Source organism: Carlito syrichta, unplaced genomic scaffold (assembly GCF_000164805.1).
Source record: "Carlito syrichta isolate Samal-C Ts95f unplaced genomic scaffold, Tarsius_syrichta-2.0.1 Scaffold316876, whole genome shotgun sequence".
In the NCBI taxonomy this organism is placed as follows: domain Eukaryota; kingdom Metazoa; phylum Chordata; class Mammalia; order Primates; family Tarsiidae; genus Carlito; species Carlito syrichta.
Window position 1 is genome coordinate 1 of NW_007260972.1, and position 11609 is coordinate 11609.

Here is an 11609-nt window from a genome sequence, read left to right on the forward strand (position 1 = left end):
TTACAGACATCCAGCTCTCTCTCTCTGAACCACTCAACCCAAAAGCTCAGGGGTAGAAAAGAGAAAACGAGGCACCTGAAAAAGTTTGACACAAGCTTTGAAAATCTCCAATGACAAATCACAAAGGGAATAGGACATCTGAAGAAAGGAGACAAAAGTCCAAATTCTCCATTTATTAGACTTGTCATTTCTGAGTTAACAGATCTTCAATCGAATCAAGGAATGGAAAGATTAGTGCCAACACAGCCACACACAGATACGTACCCATAGACACACACATACACACAAATTCAAAAATCCCACAATAACACGTCTTGACTTCTGGAAGAAAGTTATCTTCACCCAGGGAGACGAGGTTTCTGTAGTTCTGCAGCATCACGTCCCTGTAGAAAACCCTCTGGGCAGGGTCTAGGCGTTTCCACTCGTCCCGAGAGAATACTATGGCCACATCCTTGAATGTCAACCGTACCTAGAATGAAAAACACATTTCACCAAGTGACTATGCGGTGAATTCTGCTTTTCACATAAAATGAGAAGAGGAGTGAATGGTACGAGTAGATTCAATGGAGGTGAAATGGCGGACACATCCACGTAGTGATAATGTGACATCTGTATTTGGTCTTCATATCTCTTTCCTGACAAGAAATCACTTGGAATGTTTGGAGCAAGAAGTATCTTTCTGTATGCGAATACAACCACCTGGTTATTACCAGAAAGATTAAGGCAGAATTAGAGGATTGAGACTTCCAGCCCCATCATTCAACACTGCATGAAGGGAAGAGCCACTCAAGATTCAGTTGAACACAGTAGCCAATAATGTAAACAGTCACACCTACAAATGAAGCCTCCAGAAAAATAGGAAATTAAAAAAGGGAGTTTGGGACAGGCAGATATGCAGAGGCTCCTTGAGAAAGGGGCATACCCAAAGTGGGCATGGAAGCTCAGAGCCCATTCCTGCCCAATAGCTTGCCTATGCCTGGCTTGCCCAGTAGCTTGCCTATGCCCGGCTGTTCATGTGTGTACTTTGTGATAGTCCTTAAAGTGAATGGGCAAATTGAAGTGAAGTGTTTCCTTGAGTTCTGTGAGACACTCCAGCAAATTAAATAAGCTCCAAAAGGGGGTCATGAAAATTTATGACTCATAGCCAGTGAGAAGCAAAGGCCACAACCTGTTTGCCAACGGCTCTGAAGTAGGTGCACTTTTGTTGGACTCAGCCCCTATGCCTGTGGGATCTTACACTCTGTTCAGGTAGATAGTATCAGAACTGCATTGAATGAGAGGACACCCAGCTGGGTCCACTGCAGAATTGCTTGCTTGGTGTGTGGTAGAAAACCTACACCTGGAATACTGTGAGAATATAGCAGGAAAAATACAGTGCTGTGAGAATATAGCAGGAAAAAAATGGAGTCATTTTCACCCTATATTCTCATACATAAGGTATTTTGGAGCACATTATCTTTGCCTACTTGATTTATTAGTTTTCCTTGGGTGTGAATTTCCCAGTTTTCTGGACAATACAATAAATGTACAATTAAAAAACCAACACAAGTTTATGTCTATAGAAATGTTAGATATTATGTCTAACACACCAGCGACATCAGTCTCTCAATGAGCTAGAACATGAGTGGTATTTTCAGAGATGACAATGTCCAGTGCTGCTTTAAAGAAAGAATCTTACAACTGTGATGACAACAGCAGTAGGAATGACAGACATTTGAGAACAGTGGCCATGATTCTAAGTCCTTTAGACATACTAACTTATGTGACATAACAGCCTATGAGAGAAAGCTCTGTTCCCATCTTACTGAGGAGATATGATTGTGTCTCCTTTATAAGAGTCACACACAATGTAAGAAACTCACCTCATATTAATGAGCTAAAAATGACAGCACAATCCCTACACTCAGCTGTCTGGGAATTAAAATTAGTCCTAAATCATCAAATAGTAAAAGGAACAGGTATGCTTTCTGAGAGAGCAGCTGGGAACTCAAGGCCCTGAATAATCCTTCTAAGAGGATACCCAGGATGTTTAAAATGTTAAAGCATTAAGCAAGGCTACATGATCAAGGGCCTTCAGATTTTTCATTAAACAATCCTAATTTTAAGAGTACAAGAGAAAGCAGGGGTCGGTATAGCTGTCCGTGGTCCTGCAAGGGTGGTAAGTTTGAAATAATTCATTAATTTACTAATGTCTACTAAGGTCCAATGGATTTCCAATGTTTTTCCAATATCCTTTTAGGTAACATGTGTCAGTGGCTGCCCACAGCTCTTTCCTTTACCATTCTACTCTGAGTGACTAACATATAGATTGGGCTAAATAGTTTCTTGTTATTGAACTGGCTAAAAAAAGAGTCTTGTGCTTAAAAATGTCCCAGTCCTTAAGGTGCTACACTATGGCTGAATTCCCTGAACTATCGTGAAATGAGGTTTAAGAAATAAACTATAAGAAATAATTAGAGTGCTGGCAGTGGTGGCTCACACCCGTAATCCCAGCGATTTGGGAGGTGGACGTGAGAGGATTGCCTGAGACTAGGAATTCGGATCAGCCTGGGCAACATGGCGAGACTTCGTCTCTACAATAAATACACTGGCCAGGTGTGATGGCACACACCTGTGGTTCCAGCTACTTGGAAGGCTGAGGTGGAAGGATCACTGAGCCCAGAAGGATGAGGCTGCAGTGGTTGTGAGCGAGCCACTGCACTCCAGCCTGGGCAACAGAGTGAGACTCCGACTCCAAAACAAAAATAAATAAAAATAAAATAATAATAATAATCAGAGAATGTAGAGTATAATTATGTGGGGGCAGAATTAGTAACACAATATATTAATCAGGCCTAGTTCAATTAATATTTTATGAAAAAATATACTTAAAAATGTTAGATGTAAGAGATTTTAAACTGGAAGTAGAACCAAAAGTTCAAAGATGATGAAATATTGATATTGATTTAATGTAAAGTGATGTCTAGAACATATTGTAGAAAGTAAGGTGTGTCTCTGTATAATTTAACCCTTTGCACTCAGAGACATCTTGTGGATCACCTATCAGTAATTTAACCACACTTTTTTTTGAATTAGCGAAAACTAATACAAAGTATTAAATAGTATAGCATTGGAACCAAGTATTTTACTATAATGATATTTGGCTAACAACGGAATTTTGGACACTGAAGAACTTATTTATGACAAAACATAAAAAGTTTATATCTTATATTTTTCTCAAATATGGTAATGTGTGAAACAGTCCCGAAAGTGCATCGTAGGTTCACTGATACATGTTGTGCAATAGTAATTTTTTGGATATCGTCCATCTGGTGTTTTTCTATTCGACCAGACAGTAAAGCCTCGTTTTCTTCCTCCCACATTAACAATATGTAACTCATTGCCCAGTCTTTGCACCACTTTGAAAACACTTCACATATCCTCTTTCTACATAACACCAACTCATTTTTTTACATATATCTCATTATATATTCCATCTCCTTATGTGCATTTTTGCACATTTTGAATGGAAAACTTCAAGGAAGTACACATTTTTGAAAAACTTGTGCTTGCATAAGTGTGTCCTGTATAATCACCAGCAATCTCTTTATGTCTCATGAGAGGGGACATCTGACTGGTTTCCTAGTTTTACGATGTTCCCTCACAGGGGACATCAGAGTGCAAAGGACTCAAGAAGCATAATATGGTTTGCACACAGTTGGAATACATCCAGCTTACAAGGGACCTATCTCAAAGAACTCTACTGGAGCCAAATGAGGTTACCAAAGACACCAAACCACTTCCTTTGTTACAATGCCACACCGATACAAAGAAGTCCATGCAAAAGTCCAATTTTAACACTGAATTACATAATTTCTCACTGGAAACCCATGTAGAATCAAAAGATAGAACAAAGAAAAAAGGAATATGGGTTTTGCATAAAAATGCAAATTTCCAGATGAAGGAAAACCATCCTTGGAAGAAAGCTGATTGAATTCAGTTACAAAACCACTTTTGAATGATTGTATTCCTCAGTGGGGAGTAACTGTTTCCCTTGCCAGTGAGAAGGGGCCTTTTCTCACAGGTTGCACTGTAAAACAAATCAGTAAATTCTCCAATATACAATAATTCTGCCACTATTCTTGCCACTCCCAAGAGCAGGAGCAGGAAAGAGATGAAAAGAAATGTTCAGAAATCAAATTATTAAACTCTTTTACATAAAAATTGTAAATGTCCTAAAAACTTAATTTTTGCCTTCATGAAAATGAAGATCACCGTGAGCAGGAGATCTAGTGAAAAACCCTGTTCGTTATTTGCCAGGTTGGTTCGTATCAGGTGTTCCTGGCAATTCTAAACACTCTACAGTTAAGAGACACAGCCCATGTAAGAAAGGTCCTGTCCTAGCACACAGCCCTTCAAACCTCCAGTGGACACAATAAACATGCCAGTACATCACAGTGCACCAACGGCCTCTTCCCTGTATCACTATTGGTTGAGCCTAGGGAAAGAAAATCAACTTGTTAGGACAAGAATCTCCTCTCTTCTTCGAAGCCAGGATTTTAAGGAGATTCCTCATGGCCAATAAGATGTCAAAGGGCCTGGCATCTTTTTAGACTCATCTAACCACTTAAAGAGCTGGCTTTGTTTGAAAGGGAATGATCACTAGAAAGCATTATTAAGGAAGTGCTCAGAGGTACAGACCAAAGAAATGATGTATGTGGAACAGACTAGGAGACGGTTATGTTCATCTTGATGTTAGGATTTTTGATGTCTTGATTATGCTTACCTGTACTATCCTATGTATGTCTTCTAATACCAAGTCCTCCAAGATAAGCTGCTCGCAGTCAAGAAGAACTGCCTCAACAGCAAAGAGCCCTGATTCCTAAACCTGGTTATGGTCACTGATTGACCCATGTTGAGTTCTTTTAGAGCAAGTACTGTTCCATCCTTTATATTTTCAGAGCAGACTACTACTCAATGTGTTATTCTGCTTACGCTAGAAGTAGAATCCTCCCTTCTGTGACCCACTGGAGTGGGCACCCCAAATCTTATAATGTTGCCTTCAGGGAGGCTGACCACCAACAACCTCTCCGAAGGAAGCCAGATAGTAAAAGCTGGGTAGTGAAATGCCAAGGTTCCAACAGCTGATAATAAGATATACAAAGGAAAAGGAAACATGACCCATTCAAATAAATCACCACAAACTTATACTAAAGAAACTGAGATATTTGAATTACCAGACAAAGATATAAGAGTTCCAAAAATGGTCAGTGAGAGTGCACATAGACAACTTCAGGAAATCAGAAAACGATGTATGAACAAAATGAAATTATCAACAAAAAGATAGAACCTATTCAGAAGAATCACAGAAATCCTAAACCTGAAAATACGCAACTAAATTGAAAAAGACACTACAGTGGTTTAAAAACAGACTAGACCAGGTACAAGAAATAAATAGTGAACAGACAAAAGAGGGAAAAGAAGAAGAAAAATGAAAAAGGACAAAGGGAATTATGAAACACCATCATGTGTATCACCTGCATGTCAAACTAACAATAAATAAATGAAACAGATAACTATCAAGTACGTACCAACATAATAGTTCGCCTTGAAAAAATGAATAAATCTCTAGAAATATACAACTTACCAAGACTGAGTCAAGAAGAAATAAAAAAATCTGTACATAACTGTAAGTAGTAACGAGATTTAAGTATTTAAAAAAAAAACTCTCCAGTTGGACAAAACAGTGCAAAAAAATAAAATGAATAAAAAATGAGCCAGGTACAGTAACACATGTCTATCGTCCCAGCGACTCAGGAGGTTGAGGTAGCTTAGGAAGACAAGGCTACAGTAAGCCATAACCATGCCACTGCACTCCAGCCTGGGTGACAGACTGAGATCTTGACTCAAAAATAAACAAACAACACTCCCAAACAAAGAGACCAGAAACAGATGCATAATTCATCCTCACTTCGCAATTCTAGCAAACATTTGATGAAAAATTAACACTAATCCTTCTAAAAAGGTTCCAAGTAATAAAAGAGGGAATCAAAAAACTCACTCTTGGAGCCCACCATTGCTCTGATACCATTCATGCAATATATGCCGAGAATACAAAACTACAGACTAATATCCTTTTTAAATATTGATGAAAAAGTCCTCAGATAGGTGCAGTGGCTCATGCCTGTAATCCTAGCACTTTAGGAGGCAGAAGTGAGAGGAATGCCTAAGTGTGGGTTTGAACCTGGGCAACTTGGTGAGACCTCATCTCTACAATAAATCAAAAAATTAGTTACCTCCAGGAACTTCCACATGTCAAGCTATCCTGTCACTCTCTGAACCCTGTCCTTTTGGGTTTTCATAGAAGCTTCATTAAATAGGCAGGAATAATGAAATCACTGCCACTGGTGATCAAATTAAATTTCATCTCTTCTCCCTCTGGTAGTTGAGTGGAATTGTAAAACCCAACTCTTCAATCCTGTCTTACATTCCGGTGAAGTTATTTATTTATTTATTTATTTATCTATTTATTTATTTATTTATTTTTGAGTTGGAGTCTTCCTCCGTCATCCAGGCTGGAGTGCAGTGGCACACTCACAGCCAGCCCAGCAATGATCCTTCCACCTCGGCCTTCCAACTAGTCAGAACTACAGATGTGCACTACCATGCCTGGCTAAGTTTTTCATTTATTGTAAAGTTGAGGTCTCACCAAGTTGTCCGGGCTTGTCTCAAATCCATGGTTGTAGGCAATCAACTCACCTTGGCCTCCCAAAGTCCTGGGAAGACAGGCTGAGCCACCAAGCCTGGTCCCAGCGAAGCCTCTTAGTGGTTGCCAGCTATCAGCCAACACATTTGTATACAAATAATAAACACTCACAGCAGGTGTGGTGTCTCACATATGTAATTCCAGCACTTTCGGAGGCCGAGGCAAGAGGATTGCGTGAGCCAAAGGGTTCAAGATCAGCCTGGACAACTTGGCAAGATCTCATCTCCACAACAAATCAAAAAAATTAGCTGGGTATGGTGGAACACGCCTGTGTTTCCAGCTGCTTGGAAGGCTCAGACGGAAAGATCACCTGCGCCTAGCAGGTCAAATCTGCAGTGGCCACGAGTGTGCCACTGCACTTCAGCCTTGGTGTCAGAGTGAGACTCCACTCAAAACAAAAAAGTAAATATATAAAACACACACACACACATACTCTGGAGATTCTAAAGACTTTGGGCTTATTTTCCAGGAAACAGGGTCAAGGATCAGGTATACGTAAACTCTCAAATATTAGATCTGAATTAAGGATACCAATGTGTAATAAGGGACTCTGTGAGGTCTTCTAAATCAAGATACTACAAACAAACAGATATACAAAAAAGACAAGAAGCATGAAGGAAAGATTTCTGTTTCAAACTAAAAAACTATATAATCTAAGAAGAGACAACTGAGCATATAGATTAAGAATAAAACCAAGAATAAATATAAAACAGTTCCTAAAATACCTTTTCAGAAAATGGAGCAATGTATACAAATCCATCATTTTAAAAATGTATCCATTCCATGAAGGAATAAAACAAGCAGAGACTCATAAGAAATAAAATGGAAATACAAGGGGTTGTAATTTTCCCCAGATTTTCAAACTGTTAATAAAAACATGACAATAACTTTTGTTTAATAAGTGGGAGATCTCACATGGTGTTGGTGACAGATGACACCTTTGCAGCTCAGGGTAGAGACAGGATACTGCCAGATCTTTCACTACAGGATATGCCCCATCCTAGAAGAACCAGCACTCTTTCAACTGTGTAACCTAGGAAGCCTCTGATATCTGGAATGAAGACTGCATGCCCAGAAGCAACCAGTGTGGCATTCTTTACTTTTCTTTTCCTTTTTTTGTGTGTGGAATTCTTTATATCAGTGAAAAGACTGAAAGACCCACCTGTCTTCATTCAGAGAATGCTCCAAGGATATAGAAGAGAGAGCCATCAATGTCTCTTAACTTTGAAACATGCAAATTTTCAAAATGTGCAGGTTAAAATACTGCAACACAAATTCACTTGCTATGGCTGGGCCCAGTGACCCGAAATCCCAGCACTCTGGAGGCGGTGGCGAGAAATTTCCTGAGCTCAGCCTGGGCAACTTGGTAAGACCTCATCTCTACAACAAAATTTAAAAATTAGCTGGGCATGGTAGTGAACGCCTGTAGTTCCGGCTACTTAGAAGGCTGCAGCAGAAGGATCTTCTGAGCCCAGCAGGTCAGGCTATGGTACGCCGTAAGTGAGACTCCGACTCAAAAAAAAAACAACTCACAAAAACCTTTTAACCAGGTAAAAATACATTCTACAGGACTCTCATGGACTCTCCCCACAGAACAGAGAACAGTGGTTCCCCAATGCAATGTGAGGAGGTGTGGCTGGAAAGGAAGGATAATTTTTACTAGAAAACAAATGTATACATCATATCATGTTTATAAGAAGAGAAATAAAATGCTTACCAATAATTGGCAACAAGATTATGGTTTTATTCTCTCTAAAGGCATATAAGTGATGCTCCTAGGTCTTAGAAAAATTATAATCATCCTCACCTAAAACATATGTTGCACAAGGGTCCCTAAAGGAACACCAGTGTCCCTATGGTATGATCCTGTGAGTACAGTTTAATGGATCTCCTGTTGGTTGACATATTCTCTCACATATTAAAACAGATGATGGAATGAAACATCCTATGTCACTGAGGCCCCTGACTCAACTTTCCATCCCATTCCCAGTCATTAAGAGTGAACTCAAAAGCACAACGCCTTCCTTATTCAGCTTCAAATGTATTATCAAATCAAGCTCAAAATATTTACTCTCCTCAGTCTCGTATTCCAGAATTTACCAGATCCTTGTGCACACTGATGTATAACTGCCACATGCACATCCTCTAACCCTGATCTAGAGAGCTGATGTGGCCCCAAGACAACCCTGTTGCCCAAAAGATCTCATACAACAAGGCTCACACCCCATCTCCATCCACATCTCAATGAGCCCTTCCCAGGACCATGCTCCATGGAACTTCCTCATGTTTCACCACACTAGGTCATGGGGAGATGGAATCTAGGTGGAGACAAGAGGGACTGAGGGAAGACGGGGTGTGTGAGCAGACAGGAGAGTAAGGATGTTTCAGACCCAGAGGGGATGAGTAACTCCAACGCCTGAGATTTCACACAGGAAGGAGACAGGACAATCCACTGAGAAGGTCGCTTTACCGGAGACAGAGCCATCCCTAATGGCTTTTCTTGACTCCTCCTCCGCTTCGGGGCTTCTTCATGCACCATGAGGCTTTAGACGTCAATCCTAGATGGCAAAAACATACTGTTATTGCTCAGAATCAACACGTCCCTGTCCTATGCCTCAATCACAAACAGCAGCGACCTCGCCCTGTAGAAAGACTGTGTTTTGCTGCCCATTGCCCCAGAGGGAACACAAGGACAATAAACTCCTACAAAAAAAAAACCAAGTGAGTTTTTTGGCCCCTTTCTTCAGAACCTGCTCCCCTCCTGGAGGAGCCTACACACTCGCTTCAGCAGTCGGGAGCTGGACTGGACTGAGTGCCCATCCTGGAGACCCGGTCCTGATCAAATCCCATGAAGAGTACAGCCCTCCACCCACCTCTGTGTGGATCACAGACTGACGTCCGTCCTCAGAAATGGAGGACACAGGGCCTTGGTGCTCTATGCTGGAAAAGAAATCGAATCAACATAGAACATTAGGCTGGGCCCAACCTATTTGAATGAAAGTATCTGGTAAGAGGGCATAAGAGATATTTTCCAAAACACCTCAGGACTCTAATGAGAAGCCAGGATTGAGCTCCTCGCAGGGGGCAGGCCCAGCCCACCTCCCACCTTCTGGTTCTGTTCTCACCTTGTCATCTTTTTGTCGCCAGGATTCAGACAGCGAGAGACAAGGGAAAAGGAAAAATCAAATGCAGAGCAGGCAATATGGACCAGAGGTCAGGCTGAGGGTGTGGCTGGAATGTCAACTGGGGACACGGGAAGGCACAGAAGCCTCCACCAGGAAGATGACATCATAAGAACGACCTGGGGAAGGAAGGGTATTTGCACCTGCAGCTGAGGGTCAGAGGGTTCTATGCAGAGGGACAGCCCAATTGAAAGGCCTGAGGCAGGAGCAGCTTCCACCCCAGGAATAGGGGAGAGCCCCGTGTGGCTGGAGCAGAGCGAGGAGATGAACAGAAGAGAGATGAAGCCAGAGGGATCCTGGGCAGCAGATCAGGGAGGAACCAAAGCTCCAAACATTTTTCTCCCATACTTCAAAAAGGTTTTGGAAATATGCAATTCATCTTAAGTAAACAAACATTTTACCTTTTTCTATAAATAAATTGGCTCACAAATAATGTCACATCTTCTATATCTTAACTACATGTGAACAGTTTCAGCAAGGCCTAGGAAGAACAGGCTGGCCCTCATCTGAGATGTGCAGGATTGCAGGGAACGCGTTTGGAGTTTAGGAAGTTATTACTGGACACGTGAAGGGAGAGAAGATTGTTAGACATCCCATGAGAGTTTAGGGGACAGCTGGACCCAGGTTCAGGGGAGAGTTCTGCAGGCCTAATGGAGACATGCAGATCGGTTTAAATCCAGGAGATAAGATGACAAGGAAAGGCAGTGTGTGCAGATAGAAACGAGAAAATGTTCAAGGACTGAGGCGGGGTCATGCCACATTCAGAGAAAAGGAAGATCAGGAGACACCAGAAGAGGAAAGCAGGAAGTGACTAGGGAGGCAACAAGGAAATTAACACAAAGAGTTTCTAAATATTAATGGCATCTGCTCAAAGCCAAGATAACAGAGAAAGTGTTCATCCTGACACATGCAGTTCATAGGCAAAAAAATTAAATATTGGATTTAGAAATGGGAGGATACTGGGGACTGAAAAACAAAGGATCAGCGAAATGTTGGATGTGAAACCTTGATTCAAGGACGAATTCAAGGGTTCAAGCAAGAACTCAAAAAATGTAAGAAGTTTTTAATGCATTATGCTTGGAGCATAGAAGTGGGTAACTTACTACAGAGAAAAGTAGTTAGGAGAATCTTTTGTTTTAAAGATGAAAGAATGTAAAAAAAAAGGCAGTGTGTGTGTGTGTGCCTGTGTCTGTTTTAATGGACAACACCTCCATCTGAGTACGCTGATCCAAATAATTCCCTAGATGTAAAATTGATAATGCCTTGGAAGAAGTAGGCCATACTGTCTTGAGACTGCAAGGGAGGCTGGCACATGAGACACGATCATAGGGTCAGCAACAGCCAGGAGCACGGACAGACCATTCCCAGTCACTATGGTGATCTCAGGCCTTGAGACAGGAGGGTAGGCAGGATGGAAAACATCCCTTCCCTTCACTGTATGAGATGCGAAAAACCCAAACTGCTGTGACCACTCTCACACTCAGTACCGAATACTTCACCTCTAGTGACCAAAACATGTGTACGGTTTTTCCTACCCTTACCAGTCCTCCAGTGGACTCCCAGTTGAGGGTCTTACAATTTATCTCAATTCTACCCCTATCTACAGGATAACATCAAACCCACACGTTAAAGGCTCAGTTCCACAAGGCTGCCCCCTCACATGCAGGCATCATTGCCACTTT

At 41.3% G+C, this 11609-nt stretch overlaps 1 protein-coding gene across 1 annotated transcript; it reads right to left on the minus strand.

The window, feature by feature from the left end:
• Nucleotides 1–158: 158 nt before the first annotated feature.
• LOC103277288 (zinc finger protein 480-like) lies at nucleotides 159–9685 on the minus strand. The gene is made up of 3 exons (XM_008074688.1): nucleotides 9619–9685; nucleotides 9216–9303; nucleotides 159–469 (listed from the first exon to the last, which is right to left on the minus strand). The coding sequence occupies exons 2-3, from the start codon at nucleotides 9282–9284 to the stop codon at nucleotides 185–187; spliced, it is 354 nt and encodes a 117-aa protein (XP_008072879.1). The 5' UTR covers nucleotides 9285–9303; nucleotides 9619–9685; the 3' UTR covers nucleotides 159–184.
• Between the last annotated feature and the right edge of the window lie 1924 nt (nucleotides 9686–11609).

Excerpts from the sequence above, each read along its gene's own strand:
- LOC103277288 (XM_008074688.1), bottom strand. The coding sequence starts at position 9,284 with ATGGTGCATGAAGAAGCCCCGAAGCGGAGGAGGAGTCAAGAAAAGCCA. Across the intron at positions 470-9,215 it reads TAGGGATGGCTCTGTCTCCG|GTACGGTTGACATTCAAGGA; the intron begins GTAAAGCGACCT and ends TTTTCATTCTAG.